The sequence below is a fragment of the Triturus cristatus genome, chromosome 7 (assembly GCF_964204655.1).
Source record: "Triturus cristatus chromosome 7, aTriCri1.1, whole genome shotgun sequence".
Classification (NCBI taxonomy): Eukaryota; Metazoa; Chordata; class Amphibia; order Caudata; family Salamandridae; genus Triturus; species Triturus cristatus.
In genome coordinates, this window is record NC_140590.1 from 1,007,833,719 (window position 1) to 1,007,852,693 (window position 18,975).

Below are 18,975 nucleotides of genomic sequence, written 5' to 3' on the forward strand. Positions count from 1 at the left end.
ATACCTCTGCCATGGGATGACTGTTCTGTTTGCCATCAATGTTAGTTACCTGATATGAGAAACCAGGCAAAAGCTGCTCAGAGGGAACTAGCCTATGGGCCACCATAGTGATGCTAGCTCCAGTGTCTCTGTAGGCCTCAGCTTTTCTACCATTGATGTAGGGTTCCTGTCTGTACCTACCCAAAGTGTTGGGACAGGCAGTGAAGTTGGCAAACCCCATGCCACCATCACAGACAAGAGTAGCTGCTGTAGGGGAATTGGCTAAGCCAGAGTCCCCCTGTGTTCCCCAAGAAAACCCAACCAAATTTTTGGGGGCACTCCCACCACCTGGGGGATTACTGCTGACAGTAATAGGTGGTGTGACAGGAGTAGTTGGAGGAACAGTTTTGTTTTTAGCCTGTGGACAACTGCTGTCAGTTTTCCAATGCCCAGGTGTTTTACACACATGGCAGTAAGGCTTTTTAACTGTGGTAGAGGAGGGAGCTTGGGACCCACCACCCTGTGTGGAGTTTTGGGGCCCTGAGGAAGATTTCTCTTTTGCTTTATCCCCACCCTTCTCTTGAGGCTTGGTGGTATCTTTCTTTTGGTCACCACCCTGATTTTTAGGCCTAATCCTGGTCCTGACCCATTTATCTGCCCTCTTTCCCAATTCTTGGGGAGAGGTCAAATCTGAGTCTACCAGGTGTTGATGGAGAAGCTGGTTCTGACAATTATTAAGGATCTGCTCCCTCATAATCAAGTTGTACAATCCTGTATAGTCCTGCACCTTGCTGCCATTTAACCAACCTTCCAAAGCCTTAGTGGCACAATCCACAAAATCAGACCAGTCCTGTGTCTGTGTCTTCTGGGTGTCTCTGAACAACAACCTATATTGCTCAGTGGTTAAGCCAAACCCATCTATCAGAGCACTCTTCAGGACTTTGTAATTGTTTGCATCCTCATCACTGACTGTGAGGAGCTTGTCTCTACCCTTGTCAGAAAAGGAGAGCCACAAGATAGCTGCCCACTGACTTTGGGGTACCTGCTGTACTTTGCAGGCCCTCTCCAAAGCAGTCATCCATTTGTGGATGTCATCCCCATTCTGATATGGGGGGACTATCTTGCTTAGGTTTCTATGGTCATAAGACCTATCCCTATCTCTAGGAATGCTGCTGCCACCAGTGGGTTCTGACCCACACAATTTGTGCTCTCTAGCCAGAGCAAGCTTCTCTTTGGCAAGGGCAATTTCTTCCCTCTGAATCCTCAGATTAGCTTCCCTCATTCTGGCTTTATGCTCCTTTCTCTCAGGTGAAGTCATTCCCCTGTGAGAGGAAGCATTAGAGATGCTTGAAACATGGGAGTGGATGGATTCCCTTGAAGGGGATCTGTCCCTCCTGCTTCTCTGTGAATGCCTACTTGTGGGTCTGTATGGGGGGACCCCATGCAAACTCCCATGTAAGCTTAAGTTAGCCTGGCTAAGTCTCCTTACTTGGCTCTGGCTGTCTACCTCTTCCTCTGAAGTCCCATCTGACTCATCTGTGGTGGGTAGACCCTTATCTACAGCTATGGCACCATCCCTGGCAGCTCTTTCAGCATCATAGGCCTCCAGAAGCTCCACTAGCTGTCTAAGGGTAGGGTTGGAACCCTGTTTTATTCCTCTGGAGGTACACAAATGTCTCATCTCCTGGAATGTTAAGGTATCATATCTAGAGGGGATCTTTTGCAGACCTGATCCTCCTGAGAGAGCATCTACTTGATCTACTCTCAGAGACATGATCTAGTGAGGGTGTGGTGTGTGCACCTACCTACACTAGTTGTATCTACTAAACCTCTCTAGTAGTTGTAGTCAGGGTGTGTTACTCCCTTCAACCTACAACTACAAAGTCCAGTAGGACTTAAGTATAATAATCTATGTTATATGTACCTAGACAATATCTGTGTGATCTTTCAATTTAGTATCTCAAGATTACAATGGTATTACAACAGCAAGCTCAGATCCCAACCGCTGTTCACCAATGTGAGAAGTTGGCCTGATGTATGATGTCACTAGTTATAGTGTACACCTTATATCAGTCCAAATACCCTTATGGTGATTGGTTGTAAAGTCAACCTTATAGACCAGCTATCCTAGTGGTAGCATGGACAAGAGCAGTCTTAGGCTAAACTCTGAATGGCATGTGAAGCCAGCTGTGATACCATATATAATCCCTTGAATACCAAATGAAAGGACACCACAACAGATATATATATAAAATAAAGTGTATTTATTCTAAGCAAACCCTCAGCACTCTTTATGAGATTAGAGGTAAGTACAACACAGTCTTATTAATGCATACAGTAAGTCACACAGGTAAGTAATACAGTTAGGCCCTAGGGGCCACGCAAACCATATACTAAGTAAGTGGTATAAGAACCACTGTCACGGAAATAGAATAGGCCTAGGCCTAGGGAATCGCTGGGGCTACACTACACTAGCGTTAGTTAGGAAGTGGGAGGCCCACGGGATTCGTGTGCAGAGTGGAAACACTCACGCGTAATGCGTAAAAGTCAATAGCAATGTTACAGTTTAGAAATAGATAGATTTAGGACACTTCCGGAGTAGCTAGGAAGTTGAGACTTGAAAACTAGACACTAGGATAGTCACTATCCTGATGAGCACCGGAGTACCCAAGTTACCTAGCCCACAGGCTGCGGGTGCATAGGGGTGAAGATGCGTCGTTTTCGTCGTCGACTCCTATGGATGCCTGAAGAAAGATGCTGACAGGCAGTCAGGGGAGAGTGTCCGGTGGATCCCAAGGCTGGGATCAAGAAGAGAAGGAACCTGCAAGCAGAAGGGACAGAGTCAAGGTCACTAGCCAGTGACCACGTGGAACCAGGAAGGAACCAGGCGATGTCGTGAAGATTGCAGGTGAAGGTGAAGCTTGTCGCTGCAGCCAGGAGGACCCGGAAGCGTCGAGGACGACCAGGACCAGGAGGCGAGCTGTCCCACGAAGGCTCTTGCTGTCGGCGGCGTCGAAGTTGGACTAGGACTCACCAAGCCTTGGCAAGCGGAACCCACGAAGAACAAGGGACTTGCTTCTGGTGCAGACCAGGAAGGTCTGGGGTGCTTCTTCTTTGCAGAGAAGCGGGAGCCAGTCTGGAGGAGCCAAACCAGAGCAGAAGATTTCAGGAAGCGTCGTCACAGAGGCCACTAGCCAGCGGGCAAGCAACCGGACAGACGCGGCAAGCAGGAAAATGCTGAAGGGCCCCACGCAGGACTCGTGGAGTGTGGGGGGCTGATCTTCGGTGCAGATGGTGCTTGGGGTTGGGGCTTCTCAATCCCCGGTGCACAACTTCGAGGGTACCTCAGAAGCTGCGCTGTAAGTTACTAGCCACTTTTCCCAGGTAGCCGGTCCCACGTCGCTCGTCGCCTCCACGGATCTCAGCTCTGCTGCAGATGTGGATGAGGGTCGGAGAAGTCTGGAAGTCAAGGCTCTGGTCGGGCTCTGCAGTCGGTTCCTCGTAGAACGGTCGCAAAGCAAAGGGTAGTCTCTTGATGGTGCCTGTTTGCACAGGGTAGCCACTCCTTGGCTACAAGGGAGATTCTTCAGTCTTCTTCTTTCGTCGAATGTCGAAGGTCCAGAGTTTCTGTTCAGTTTTGCAGGTTCAGGATAATCTAAAGTCTTGAGGCCCAACTCCCACTCTTATACTAATCTGGGGGGCTGGGATACCTGCTAGGTCACGCCTTATGGGTGGGACCTGGGAGGGGGTGGTTACACCCACTTCCCTTTGTCCAGTTTCGCGCCAGAGCTGGGGCTGGAGTGCCCCAGCGCCGGTTTGAACTGGACTATGCAAAGAACACCTTGTGTGCCCCAGGCATGTCTCATTCCTTTCAGCCCACCCTGCCCCAATACACTAAAGGCTGTCTGGGGAGGTGCTAGCACCTCCCCAAGCAGGAAACCTATTGTCCAGGCCTCCCTGGCTGGGATCACTCCCAGCAGCAGGAGGTCAGACTTGTGTCTGTGGCAGCAGCATCCATTTTGTGATGCTGAGGCTTTGGTTAGAGATAAACAGCAAAGTAGGATTTTAACATGTCTCTCCCTCTAGAAGGGAGGAATAATATCCTCATCACCAGAAATGGTATGGGGGTATTATTCCAAAGTGTTAGACACCTTACACGACATGTTTTGATAAAGCCAAACCATAGTTACCATAACCGTTTAAGATTATAAGGCACTTTAAGAGTATATGGTAGGCTATATCATAGAACAGCTATAAGGACATGGTTCCGAAAGCTGCAGACAGGCTCAGCTCATGCTAGAGCACCATCTCACATGTTACCAAGCACTCTGCCTCCAGGATTGTTAAGGCCTGCCATAGGAGTGACTGATAGGTACACATGTGTCTATATATAAGGGCAGATATAGGCATACTATATCTAAGCAAGGGGTGATTACACGACCTTGCCCCAGCTGAGTGATCAGCCAGTTGTGTCTGATTGGAAGGCCAGACCAGGGGTGGCATAATACATGCTGCAGCCCCTGGGAGGCCTAGGGTACACCTATGCCCTGGGTACCTAGGGTACACTGTACAGGGTCCAATAAGGTGATCCTTACCAATTGTGTATGTACCTAGGGTACATGGAGTCCATTTTACAGAGAGAGCAGACAGCCTGAGACCCTGAATGGCAGGATCTCAGGCCAACTAAGTCGAAAAACCAGCTAGACACTAGGCAAAAAGTTGGGGGTAACCATAGTCAGATATCCACCTTCCTACAGAGCCGCGACGGCGTCCGCAGAGCTCTGGCGTATAGTTCGTGGAGAGCCGCGATCCAATCAGCAGGGCTCTCAAGGTGGTTTCTGCTCAGCTCGAGCCGCGACGTCGTCAGCAGGGCTCCGAGGGAGGTTTCAGCGAGGTTGGGCCGCGACAGCGTCAGCAGGGCTCCGATGTTCCGGGTGGCTTCAAAGTGTTCACAAGAAGGAGCCGCGACGCAGTCCGCAGGGCTCGTGATGGTTCCGACAAAAGTTCTTCTCGGTAGGTCAGCCGCGATTCAATCAGCAGGGCTCTCGACTCCGGGATACAACTGCCGATCTGTGGCGGGGTCGCCCCAGATATAGGTCTGGAGCCCTTTGATGTCCGGACCCAGGCGCCCGAGGGGGGCGGAGAGGCCGGGTGGAGGTGGCCAGACGCCCAGCAGGAGAGGCGCCAGGCCCAAGGGAGTTGCAGGGCGATCACACCTTGAGAGGGGAGGACAGTTGGGGGTCCCATCGATACTGTCCTCCGCCGGGGGCGATGAATGGTTCCTGCGGCACCCCCTGGCCAGTTCGTGGTGCCTCGATGTCGGGGCTTCGCTGGGGTCGAGGCCGGGTTGAGCGGGGTCGCGCTGGCTGGTGCATAGAGTCACGTGGATGCCAACAAGATGGCGGAGCCACGAGGGGTGTGCGACCTCGTGCAGCTCAGGATGAAGGGCTTCGGGGTAGTTCAGAAGGGTGGCCCGTGAAGACCGGGGCGGGGAACGGGCACAATCCACGGGGGTAAGGACCACGCCACGAGGCCGGGTCCAACAGTTTCCATCGCGGCCGACCTCGGGGCTCCGCAGTTCTTCCAGCGACATCATGGGGAAGGATTCAAACAAGGTAGGCTGTCGGAATGTATCATTACCTTTGCCGTCGTCATCTTGCCGGTTCCTAGCCGCCCTGCGATCAGCAGCGGGGTCTCTTACACCAGAAGCAGTATGATCAGTCATGGATTTGCCATCCTCCATATTCTTAGCGCCCAATCTTCGCGTTTGTGCCGGTCCTCTCAGATTCAAAGGCAAAGTCGGAGTCGGCGCTGCCATTTTTCTCCCCTGGGTATCTTTAGTCAGCGCGCATTCCTTCCGTTCTTTCAAGGGCTTAGGACCTCTCGGTGCCATTCCGGTTCCAATTTCGCTTTCCAGCCTCCTTAGACTCCGCTCCAGAAAGGCCTTCAGTGTCTTTGCCTTTCCCACATTAAAAATAAATCGTAGTGAGAACTTGCCCTCTTGAGTCTCTTGAGTCTCAGCGCTGTGTAAATAGTCCAATATGCGCATTAACCAGCCGGGAGCACTCAGCATGTTACAACATTACAGCATCTTCACGACTTTTAGGGAGAGGAGAAGAAGAGCGACCATCCCCTACGGTCGAGCAGCGGCCATCTTGCCCCAGCGATATTTATGTACTTTTAACTGCAATTTTCTCAGAAACTACTGAACAGATTGACACCATATATGCAAAAGGCACATCCCTGACCTGAGGACTACCTCTTTGCCAAATTTCAAGTAATTCTGTTCAGCCGTTCGGGCTGTCACTTCGACTAAAGGTCCTATGGGAAAATGCATGGTGAAAACGCGTTTTGGGACCCCCCTTTTTTCTCAGCCCCCGCTTGACGAATCACCCCGAGACTTTCAGGGTAGGAGCTGAGCGGAGCGCCCCATTAGTTTCGAAAATTTCGCGAGGATTCGTCAACCGGCCCCAAAGTTATTCAAAATAGAATTTTCAGATTTCCTATGGGAACTCGGTCCTAACTACAACTATCTACTGGCGACCGCCAGTAGATATATATATATATATATAAATGGCGGCATTGGTGTTGGGCACTAAATAAACGCTGGCACAAATTCATATTGGGTATGCTTCGTCTTTTGCCAAGGATTTGGTTACCTGAAGGCGTTTTCTCTTTATATATATATATATATATATATATATATATATATATATATATATATATATATATATATACAGACGCATATTCAATATCACAAAAGAACTTCACAAAGCACTCTGGTGGTCTTCTCTTAATGTCAGTTTATTTCATCACATAGAAATGCGCAAACAGACGCATTTCGGCTGAAAGCCTTGGAGAGATATATATATATAAAACTGGTTTGATGATCAAAGACTTGTAAAGCTGCTAGCCAAATAAAACATTTCAAATGTGGTAACGAATGAGTGTGACTGGTCAATGCAGATAGCCTCAGATAACCAGTGGACAACTACAGACCTGAAATATTTAACCATGGGCATATCAGAGACAGCCACGGTTGCAGAGAGACAGCCAAACGGCTGAATTCATAACGTTATTTGCACCTGCTAGTTGTTGTACTCTTGCAAGTGCAAAACTAAAACGATTTTGTGGACAGACATTTTAAGTTCTTGAGTTAGGGAATCAGGATCTGTGGACATTTTCATTAACAAAATGTGTACTTTTTAATTCAGGCAATCGGCCAGATGTTCTTATTGTTTACAAACGTATTATTTACAGGTAGGGGAATGAGGCAATTCAGGGTAGACTGTCTGCCACCCTGCAAACACATGTAAGTTGCTCTTGTGTAAAGCCAGGAATTGGTGTTTTTCCAGTGTGAGAAACCGAAAGGAACAAATCCATATTTAATTGAGATGTAAAGGAAAGATTGTCTCTGCAGGGATATTTCCCTTTACAAAAGAAAATAACATTTTAAGTTAACCGTGCAAATGAACAATAACACAAAATGTAATCATGTATTTTTCCATCTGCATACATGTGCCCAATGGTGTACTATAGCAAATGTACGACCTGACAACTTAAATACGTGGCTTTTGCATTCTTTACAAATCCCAAAGAAGTCAGAAATCTACATCTTAAGTATGTGTACTCGTGCGGAAATAGATTTCAGAGTTTTTAAATCGGCTTAATTCGAAGTCAAAAAGGAGAAAAAACAGAAAATCTATGACTGACTGCTCTAGCAAGAAGCAGCTTTGTAGGGGCAGGAAGTGAGCCAATGAGGAGAAGTGAAAACGTAGACAACGATCTATCTAGTCAAATACGATTCATTCACCTCTCCAGACTACAACAGTTGGGAGAGTTATGTTTTCTGATCTCTACCAGTCTAAAACAAACATTGGCAATCCCAATAGGTCTGGCTTACGGTTGAAAGTGCCTCTTGTGTCATTGATGGCTTTACGCACTCAATAGATCATCATACATGTACTCTTCTCTCTCACATTTGCACTCATACATCCAATCATCCATCCACTGACTCATTTTTGCATGCACCCTCTAACCTCATTGCAATAAAACACACACACCTTCAACAACTTTGGGAATGGTATAGATTCTTCATGGCAGCCCTCCTCTCATCTGTCAGTGAAAAACAAACACCATAAATTATCTAGTTATCCAAGACACTTTTACAGCAGTACAATGTCCTGTGTGTGCCTCTGAAAGCTAATTCAAGCTTAGGTAGCTGAATAAATAAGCAAAATGATCACAGCTGTGAGGAAGGCAAGCACTTTTTTGTGGAAACAGACCTCCTGTTCAATCAAAACATGTACTCCTGGCTCCCAACATATGGGCAGAGTGAAAGTCCCTCTCTAGCGATGCACATATAATTATCTGGTGATACCGGTGCTGTCAAGCTAGACTATTGAAAAAAAGAAAAAAATAGCAAGCCATTGTACACCGAGTCTGATAGTAGCTTACATTGGTTATCCACTACCATAAAGTTCCTGGGGCTCTTCAAAAAGCACACAACCTGTCTTTATAAGTTGCAAATGTAAATCACATAGAATCAGGTTCTGTCACAATGCACTAGCGATACCAAAAATTGCAAAGTCTAGTGCTCGGGCACAGACGGAGTGTTATCGTGGCAATATATGCAAAGTGTGCAATATAAACAGTTTGACATACCTATAGAAGTGAAGAACTCTGCCTGTGTGTGCCCGACACAGGCAATGCAGAGGAACAGCACAGACGCTATGCACCGCTTCATCTTCAGTGAGTTTAAGAACTCGGTCACTGTCAAAAACAAGATCACTTAAAGTTGTAGGCTAGCAAATCATCATGTGAGAATGCAATAAGTTAATACAAGTCTGATGAGTTGGCTTTTGCACTTTACACATAGAGTAATAGAAGAATGTTTAACAAACAATTTTTTTGAGTCCTTAGCTCTTACCCATTTAGGTAGGAAGTGTGGTTCACCTATAGGTCTTTTCAAATTTTAAGGATGAGTGCATTCAAATAGATTATTTATTTTTAGGAATGACTTTATAACACTAAACATAACTTTTTGCCCAACATTGTGACACTTTTGTGATTCTACGTTTAAGAGAGGACAATGACTTTTTCCCATTACCCAATACAAAATCATGAAATGTGTTTAAAAAGCAGCAACATAAAGCTTTACAGGGTCTGAGTTTTCCAGAAAAGCCAAAACTAATTAATTAAAAAGTAACACACAAGTGTATAAAAACCATTGCCAGGGTTCTTCAAATTACACTTGGGAGATGATTCTACATGTCTGCCTGTATCTGTTATAAAGAACCTCTAAATCTTCAGACACAATTCGGCAGGTGTTGCTTATTGAATTTCCAATTAAATTAGTGGAATTTCACCAAGTTACTCAAAATACTTATCCGGAATTTGAGGGCAACGCAAGAGGCTTTCACTGCGTCCTGAATGCCCTAATCTCTGTAAACCAGAAAGGCCCTAAGTAGATAGCTTTATTAACTGTAAACGCACCACTTGTCTCAATGACAGCAGCACTAGCTGCTCACCACTATGCCTTAAAAACCTCTGTGATTTCCTCATTACCACTCCCGGGCTCCTCCACAGATGCAGTTGGTATTTCCACCCAAAGAGTTCCCTATCATATCCCTGACCCCATCTCAAACTCCATCAGACCCATCACTGATAAGCATTCTTTTCTACTCAGTCCTACCTCACACTCAAATCTGTTCGGGTGTGACTTCATGATGAGTTTGTTTAATGCTGTTAGTCCCAGAGGTTTCTGGCTGGCTGGGAAGCATTGAAGCCAGAGAGAATCCACTGTCCTAGACATGATGAGTGCAATACACTTGTCCGATAAACTGTTCTCACCTTTGGGTAACTTGACACAGAATAGTCAGGTTTATCCTCAGTGTTGGAAATGGCCCTTTCTAGGGTGCTTTCCCGCGACTTTTTGCTTTTGTCCCTCCCGGTTTTCTGCTGATATATGTGCTAGCCTTAGGACTTTGAGCGCTTTTGACACTCTCATTCAGTGCCAAAGCACTGTCATGTCATATACATGTTGGTGATTAGTGTATACATTATTGACTGATTTGACACACTCATTGGGCGACATTATGATTATTTTATTGTTCTTTTTCTTGGTTTTATTTTTTTTATGTTCTGTTGATAACTTTTTCTAATGTCAATAGAACTAGAAGGGTTACCTTCGGTTACACATAATGTTGACATTAATAATGTCGGTCTCCGCGACCATAACTCCTTGAGCGCCAAACCATGTTGCATGGTCAATTACTTAGATGCAAGAAGGTGTAAGGGTACAGTAAATACTGGAGAACAACTTAGTACATCTTAAAGTTACACATATTATTATGGCTAACAATGTTGACAGAAATACCTAATAGATAGGGAATAACATCTATCCAATTATAGCGTCACTCAGTTAAATGTTCCACAAAGTACTGATACCATGTTATTGTAATAATGCTTAGGAGACAGATAATCGTAAATGGCTCACATAAAAGTGAACTCCTGTGATAACTTGTACACCTGTATTGTTTTTTTTCTTAAATATCAATAAAAATATTTTGGAAAACAATTATTGGCTAATTTCAGTTAGCTGTAAGTCCCTTGTCAAGGGGTAAGACATATGCAGAGGGCATGTATCTCAAATGCTCCTCCGTGGGCCTGCAGAACTGCTTGTGCCACCCACGGAGGTAGATCTTTAAACATGCCACAGGTTTGCTATGATGGAGTGTGCAGGTTTATGTTATTCGGTTTGGCATTTAAAAAGCTACTTGCCAAGGTTCTGCATGTCACTCGTTATAGCGAAGTACTCCCTGGGGACAGAGTGTGGTGTTGGGAAGAGGTAGGGCATGTGCACGGGTGCACTACATGCACTGGTAGTGAATGGCACCGGATGATGTGTTCGGTACAGTAAGGCAAGCTTCTCACATTTGACTGGCATGAGGGATATGAGGAAAGTTTATTGAGCTGTATTTACTTCGTGCAGTATATTGTTTGATATTGAAGAGTTAGTAATGGTGAATCCTCTCTGGCGGTGCGAGAGGATTCGACAATACTACGGTGGAAATACCACTTTGGGAAAGTGGCCATTTCTATGCTCATGGCTCTGTGCATCTGTCAGCCTGTCTCCAGTCCACAGTTGGGTGCTAGGGGGACAGCTAAATCTGTGCATTCCTGATAGGACAGCCATAGACTAGGGGTTCAAGGAAAACTGCAGACCTCTGACTCGCAGGGGCCTTCCTGGGATGGGTATGAGGGGGTGGAGGCTGCATTTCAAGGAGCAGGGTACTTGCCCCCCTAAAGAAATATATCAAGTCTCATGGGGTACGTTGGCAGACAGGACACGGCTTTGAGAGGGCCCATGCATTTCAAAAGTGGCCTTTTAAACTGATCTTATCTTCAAAGGCCATTGTGGCTATAACTACTGGGGCTCTGTCCTCAGGATTTAGAGACGCTTTGGGATTGGAACCATACCACGCTGGTTTTGTGCTGGGACTTTGACACAAGGAATCATTAGGGTAGGAGGGACTTCAACTGGATCATCCGCAGACTCATGGGGGCCTGGTGCGTGTCATGCTCTAGGAAGAGAATTATCACTTGGTCCCGACGTGTGCCATAATCACGCTGTGCCGAGGAGCCACAATGGCTTTTGGAGAGGAGATCAGTTCAAAAGGCCACCTTTGAAATGCACAGGCTCACTCAAAATGGTGTCTTGTCTGTCATCCTACCCTGGGAAGCTTGATCAATATCTTTAGTGTTGCCGGGATCCTGCCCCTTGGAATGCAGGTGCAAATTCCAACCTCTCGTATCCATCCCACGAAGGAACCTCAGAGTCAGAGGTCTGCAGTTCCCCTCGAGTGCCCCTAGTTTATGGCCATCTATAAGGAATTCCCAGATGTAGCATTCCCCCCCCAGCACCCAGGCATGGACTGGAGACAGGCTGACAGGCATACAGAGCCATGAGCACAGAAATGCCAACTTAAAGTGGCACTCCCACATTAGTAATGTTGAATCCACTCGCACTACAGGGAGGATTTCACATTACTTACTCATTGATATCAAACACTATTCTGCTACTCTTCTGTACGCACGAAATACTGTTCAATAGCCTTTCCACTGATCCCCTAGGGCTTTTCAATGCGAGAAGCAGGCCCCACCATACGAACACACCATTTGGTGCCATTCACTGCCAGTGAACAAGGCGCGCACAGGCCCTACCTCTTCCTGACACCGCACCATGCCCCCAGGGAGTACTCCGATGTAGTGAAAGATATGCAGAACCTTGGCAAGTAGCTGTTTAAATGCCAAGCCCAGTAACAGTAACCTGCATACACAGCCCTCGCCAGGGCAAACCTGTGGCACGTTTGAAGAGCTACCTACGTGGGTGGCACAACCAGTGCTGCAGGCCCATGTAGGAGCATTTGAGTTACATGCCCTTAACCCTAGACAAGGGACTAACAGCTAACTCAAAAGAGCCAATCATGTATTCGCCGATCAACAGTATGTATAGGATAAGTACAGCGCTCAGGCACTGGTTAGCAGTGTCAAAGTGCTCAAAGTCCTACGTCAGCAAAACCAGGTCCAAACTGGAGGTTGGAAGACGTAAGGTCCACGCCAAAAGATGGAAGGTCTAACAAGTGTGTATACTTAATTACAGTTCCATTCCTGGAATAATAGATCTTCCTTATAATTCTGGAAGGAACAGGTTTAAATCTGCAATAAGATATTAAACACACCAAAAAATAAAAGCTGTCACACCCATTTAGCTGACGCACCTCCAGACTAGTCAAACCATGAACCCTTAATGGTTTCTAGCATCATACCTTAAGTCTCATTATTATTTGTCTGTGTCTCGCTGTATTGGAAAATGTGTCTGTTACCAATGGTGAATCTCAGTTGCATGACTGGGGTAGTGACTATTTTGTCATTTGAAACAACTAAAAAAAGTTTCGATTGATTTAGCTTTTGCCTTCAAATGAAGCTTGTAATCTATGAATGAGTTTCATTTTCTATTAAAACTTTATATCGCCCTGAATTTAGCTCTAAGCTAATTCCATATTTGAGTAAAATCTTCCCTGCAAGTGAATTTGCAGTCTGCCATGCCCCCTAACCCCCTAGTAAATGTTAGCTAAAAGGAAAGCGAAGAGGCTGAGCAGAACTCTAATTGAAGGGAGAAGAGAATTAGTCACCACAACCCTCAGGCCAATTTGCAGTCCTGCCACACACCCTCTCCCCCAGCCAAGTGATATAGTCCACTGATAGGGGTGTGTTTCATAATACTTTCAACAAGTCGTTCAAAGAATTAAACTTGCTTGAGCGCTCTTTTCTAGGGTCCTAAAGATGGGACACTCACACATCCTACAATCACCCCTTTACCAACCTTTGATCTAAATTAGCTCTGTTCCTTGTTTAACAAAGTTTTATCAATTGAAATTAAAGTGGTGATATCTTGCTATTCCTTTATACTCCTTTAGGGCAAAAAAATATCCCTGTCCTCCTTATGCAATAATGCATCGGGATTTAAAAGGACCTCTGTGGCTTAACCTGCAATAACATACCTTTGGTGAGTAAAAAGGAATATGCTACTTACCAGTATGCATCTGTTCTTGGCATGTAGAGCTGCAGATCTACACACTTGTGCATAGATCGCCATCTGGTGTTGGGCTCGGATGTTTGCAGTTTGTTTTTCCTCTTGGTAAGTCTTTGGAAGTCACGCGGTCGGTGACTCCTCCTTTGGATCGTATTGCGCATGGGCTTCGGCTCCATCCTCAGATTGTTTTTCGCCAGCAGGGAAAGATGGAGCGTAGTAATAACAGTGAAGATGCCCATGTGTGTGCTATCTAAATAAGATAAACTGGGACAGATACAGGTAGCCGGGGAGGCGGGTGGGCGTGTGTAAATCTGCAGCTCTACATGCCAAGAACAGATGCATACTGGTAAGTAGCATATTCCGTTCGAGGCATATGAGCTGCAGATTACACACTTGTGCATAGATTATATAGCAGTATCCACCATTAGCGGCGACCACCCGTATCTGTTGCAGTGGTTTGAAATAATGTTTTGAGTACAGCCTGGCCCACACTAGCCTGTTGCTTAGTTTGCACATCTACACAATAGTGTTTGGTGAAAGTGTGCGGTGTTGACCATGTAGCTGCTTTGCAGATATCATCTAATGGGATGTTGCCTAAGAATGCCATGGAAGCCCCTATTTTTCGTGTAGAATGGGCTTTAGGGGGAATGGATAGCGTTCGCTTTGCTTTATGGTAGCAGATTTGAATGCATTTTACAATCCACCTAGCTATCCCTGATTTTGAGATGGGGTTGCCTTTGTGTGGTGGAGAGAAAGAAACAAACAGTTGTTTGGTCCTACGGAAAGGTTGTGTTCTTTGAATGTAGTAGAGTAAGGCTCGTTTGACATCCAGTGTGTGAAGAGCCCTTTCTGCAACGGTCTGTGGTTGCGAGAAAAATACTGGTAGTTCTACTGTTTGGTTTAGGTGAAAAGGAGAAATGACTTTAGGGAGGAATTTTGGGTTGGTACGGAGAACAACCTTGTTGTGGTGCATTTGGAGAAAAGGTTCTTGAATGGTAAGTGCTTGTATCTCACTGACCCTTCTAAGGGAAGTGATGGCTACAAGAAAAGCGCTTTTCCATGTTAGGAATTGTAGTTCACATTTGTGTAGAGGTTCAAAGGGAGGCCCCATTAGCCTTGTGAGAACGATATTTAAGTTCCACACAGGTGAGGGTGGCATTCTGGGGGGGATTATTCTAATGGCAGGTACTCTGAAGAGTGATAGATGTTGCCTGTTTTGTAGGTAAGCTGCAATAGCTGCGAGGTGTAGCCTAATGGACGTATAGGCTAGATTGCACCTTTGTAGGTAGCCTATGATGTGTTGAATGGACACGTCCAGTGGATTGATAGTGTTGTTATGGCAATAAACAACAAAACGTTTCCACATAGCGGCGTAGCACGCTCTAGTGGTAGGTCTTCTAGCTTCTCTGATGAGGTTCATACAGTCAGGGGGAAGAGTTAGGTACCCGAATTCTAGGATTTCAGGAGCCAGATCGCAAGGTTGAACTGCGCTGGGTCCGGGTGTTTGGGTTAAGAGGTGTGGAGAGAGGTGTAGTTTTTGGTGCGGTACTACAGATAGTTCCAGCAGTGTGGTATACCACGGTTGTCTGGCCCACGTTGGAGCTACTAGGATTAGTGTGAGGGAGTGTTGTTGTAGTTTGTGCACCACTAGTGGAATGAGTGGGAGAGGCGGAAAAGCGTACGCAAATCTGCCTGACCAGTTCATCCATATCGTATTTCCTTTGGATAATGGGTGTGGGTATCTGGCGGCGAAGCTTGTGCATTTGGCGTTTTCATGGGTGGCGAAGAGGTCTATCTGTGGATGCCCCCACATTTGAAAGTACGGGTGAAGAACTTGCGGGTGAAGCTCCCACTCGTGGATCTGTTGTGTCTGCCTGCTGAGCAGATCTGCCACTGTGTTTTGGACTCCTGGGACATGCTGAGCTAGGAGAAAGATTTTCTGGGGTATTGCCCATCTCCATATGCTCTGTGCTAGTTGAGAGAGCTGTGGAGAGTGTGTGCCGCCTTGTTTTTGAATATAATACATGGCTGTCATGTTGTCTGTGCGGATCAGGACTGCCTTGCCTGAAATTTGAGTTTGAAGAGATTTTAGGGCTAAGAAGATTGCTAGTAACTCCAGATGGTTGATATGGAGTAACTTTTGTTGAGGTGTCCACTTGCCCTGTGTGGTGAGATGTAGTAGATGAGCTCCCCAGCCTCATTTTTCAACCATCTTTGATTCAGGTAAAAATATTAATGCCGTCTCATATAGTTGGCCTATATTACCACTCGAAATCTCTGTGGAAGAAGTCGAAATGGGGATTAGGGCAAGTAAAGGAGGAAAGGCCCAAGGCCCGGATGGGGTCCCAAGTGATGTGTACAAGGAAGCACCAGAAGTATGGGGCCCCTTGCTGACTGTTGTTTTCAATGCCGCGGTTTGCACAGAACCACCTCCGACTTGGGAGGAGTCTATTATCGTACCAATATATAAAAAAGGATCCAGGTCTGATGCAAAAAATTACCGACCTGTCTCATTACTGGATTCTTCCGTAAAAGTTATGAGCAGGATTATGCTGTTAAGATTGGAAGAATGGGCAGAACAGGATGGTATTCTGGCTGATAGCCAATATGGTTTTAGGAAAGGCAGGGGTACGCTCGATCAATGTATTAACTTAGAATTATTGATCGGGAAGTACAGCGATGCAAAACCTGGCCTTATATATTTGTGCTTCGCTGATTTAAGCAGTGCTTTCGACATGGTTGACCACTCAATCTTGTGGTCAACCTTGTTGGAACTGGGTGCGCCAGAGGGCATAATTTATTTTCTTGCCAGGATGTATGAGAGATTAAAAACATGTGTACGTTTTGGTAGGAGGGGAGAATGTACCCCATACTTTAGCGTTAAACGAGGTATAAGGCAGGGTTGTGTTTTAGCTCCTCTTTTATTTATTTTATTTATTAATGGAATTGATGCTATTTTAAAGGAAGTTAACGCAGATGCTCCCATGATCAATGGTGTTTCAGTGCCGGTGTTACTATACGCCGATGATGCTGTGTTGTTGTCAAGAACTCCGATAGGGCTGCAACGATTGATGGATAGTTTTGCTTCCTTTATTGACAACAAAAAATTAGTTATTAACAAAAGCAAAACGTACACCATGATCTGTGGTCCAAAGAAATTAAAACAGACAACAAAAGGGTTCTTTATTGACAACGCAAAAGTACAGCAAGTGGACAATTTTTGTTATCTAGGTATAACTTTTTCTAGTGACAAAAAGTGGACCCACGAATTTAATAACATACGCAATAAAATGGCTAGAAACGCCCACGGAATTTTTAGATTTGCTCAGAAAATTGGGGACCGTAGGACCAGGGACATGATAAAAATTTATCAGGCAAGATGCGTAACAATTGCACTGTATTGTGGAAATATGGATTTTTCTGATCAGTTATGTCCCCTATCTTGGACCCCAACGGTTCCATGTATGAATCACAAGTACATGTATGTTTCCTCCAGTTCCAGTTATGAAGACGCAAATACATGTGCGTCCACCGTCAACCTGTCCTCTTTCAGATCCGCCATGAATAGGCCGGATATTCCATTCCTAAGTATGAAAGGCCACCGGCTTTATATGGTTCACTTATGCCATTTTACAGTCCAGGCAAGTAGGCCCTGATTCTGTCATCAAATTCTTCTTGCCTTCTGCCTCTGAAAGCTCCAGTCTGAGCCTGCATCTGTGACCATGAACTTTGTCTCATTCCCTGCGCGGCTCACGAAGCCTGACATCAGCCTGCTGCCTGCCAAAAACTGTATTTCACCTTCGAAATTATCTGCTCCGTTCCCTGCCCGATGCATTCCTGTCTAGTAGTTTAAGTAAACATCCTTCCAGCTTCCGAGCAAAGGCCCGGCTTCTCTGTCTTTATGCAAGTAATTCATAGCCCTATTACTATGGAAGATTTCCGCCCTCGCATCTAGTGTAGACACTTAGACGCTTGTACACGCACTAACAGTCAGTATAGTCAGTATAGAATAAGATTCTACTCTAAGAAGACCTCTCTTTTGGATAACTTAGTTCTTTAAACATAGGATGTTAAGATATGATTTGGGATTAGGTTGACTTGACCCTCCAGACTTCTGTCGCCACATGTAGAGCTAAATGTCAAGTCCCCTTCACCCCCTAGTTGCACGTCAATCACACGTCATGCTGCTGCGCGCGCATTTCTGCCAAGTATTTCTGCTGACATTGCGGAATTCTTTCATGTAACCACCCTCTTATGACATCACATCTGATGACGTTCTTTAAACACACCCAGTTACGCCTATTTTTGCTACGTATGAATATATTATCCCCACTATCAATTGTTACGCCTCTTGTATTTGCTTCACTGTAATGCCTATTGTATAAAAGTAATTGATTGTCAATAACGTATGTACTTCACTTCCTGAACCTTCGTGGTGATGGAACTTGGAGCAACCGATTATAATCGACCATTGGAATAAAGCCCATTCCGAACCTCTAATACCACGGATTCTGCCTCTTATTTACTGAGCTATTTTATTATGTTTCTGTATCAAATTAAGTCCCGGTAATTAAATTATTTACCACATGAATGGCGCCCGAACAGGGACACTTTCTCATCTCACGCGCCGGCGGTGAGTTGCAGGCCCGGTCTCCTGCCACAGCTGGACGGACAACAACGCGTACCAGCAGGATTTCCTGTATCTCCCTCCGGTCAAGCGGGGGCGACTGAGGCTGCGATCAACACCCAGACGAGGCGGTGAGAAGTGCGAAGTATCCCGACCAGAGCCTAGCTGAGAGAGCAAGATCCGAGGTATACAGAGGCCCACCAGTTTCCGAAGTCCTGAGTCGAGTCCAGTTTCCGAAGTCCCGAGTCGAGTCCAGTTTCCGAAGTGTTCGAGTCGAGTCCAGTCCGGTTCAAGTTCAGTTCAGTTTCCGAGGCCTTCCGTTTCCGAGCTACCCGGTGAGTACCATTACTGGGGAGGCGTTCTGACGTGCACATAGGTTGTGCCGGTCAAGACGGGTTTGGGTACACAAATCCGGTCTGCACTGTTTCAGCAGTGTATCTGTACTGTTTAGCAGTATATCTAGTATATCAAGTATATAAATTCAGAATAATTCAGTTAAAGTCGAGCATTATGTTTAGTGATTAAGTTTTCCTCAGATCGTCATCATCATTGTTGCTCGGTTAAATGTTAAATGTTTAAATGTTTTAAATACGTTCTGCATATTGTGGTATGAATGACTGTTCATTATTGTGTTTACTGTATTAAGTTTGTTCAAAATCAAGTATCAGATCAGTTTTCAATATGCCGCTCTTTTCGAAATTAAGACAGATCACAACAAGAAAAGGGGTACTCGAAGAAGCCGTTCCTATTCCTCCTAGGGACACTCCAGGGT

At 45.6% G+C, this 18,975-nt stretch overlaps 1 protein-coding gene across 3 annotated transcripts in view; it reads right to left on the minus strand.

The window, feature by feature from the left end:
• The window catches only part of P4HA2 (prolyl 4-hydroxylase subunit alpha 2), a 388,236-nt gene that overhangs the window by 294,925 nt on the left and 74,336 nt on the right, over positions 1 to 18,975 (minus strand). For all 3 annotated transcript variants that reach the window (XM_085618047.1, XM_085618048.1, XM_085618049.1), the window contains exon 2: positions 8,644 to 8,751. In XM_085618047.1, the coding sequence (XP_085474173.1) occupies positions 8,644 to 8,725 (82 nt within the window). In that variant the 5' untranslated portion in view covers positions 8,726 to 8,751. The remainder of the gene's footprint in view (positions 1 to 8,643; positions 8,752 to 18,975) is intronic.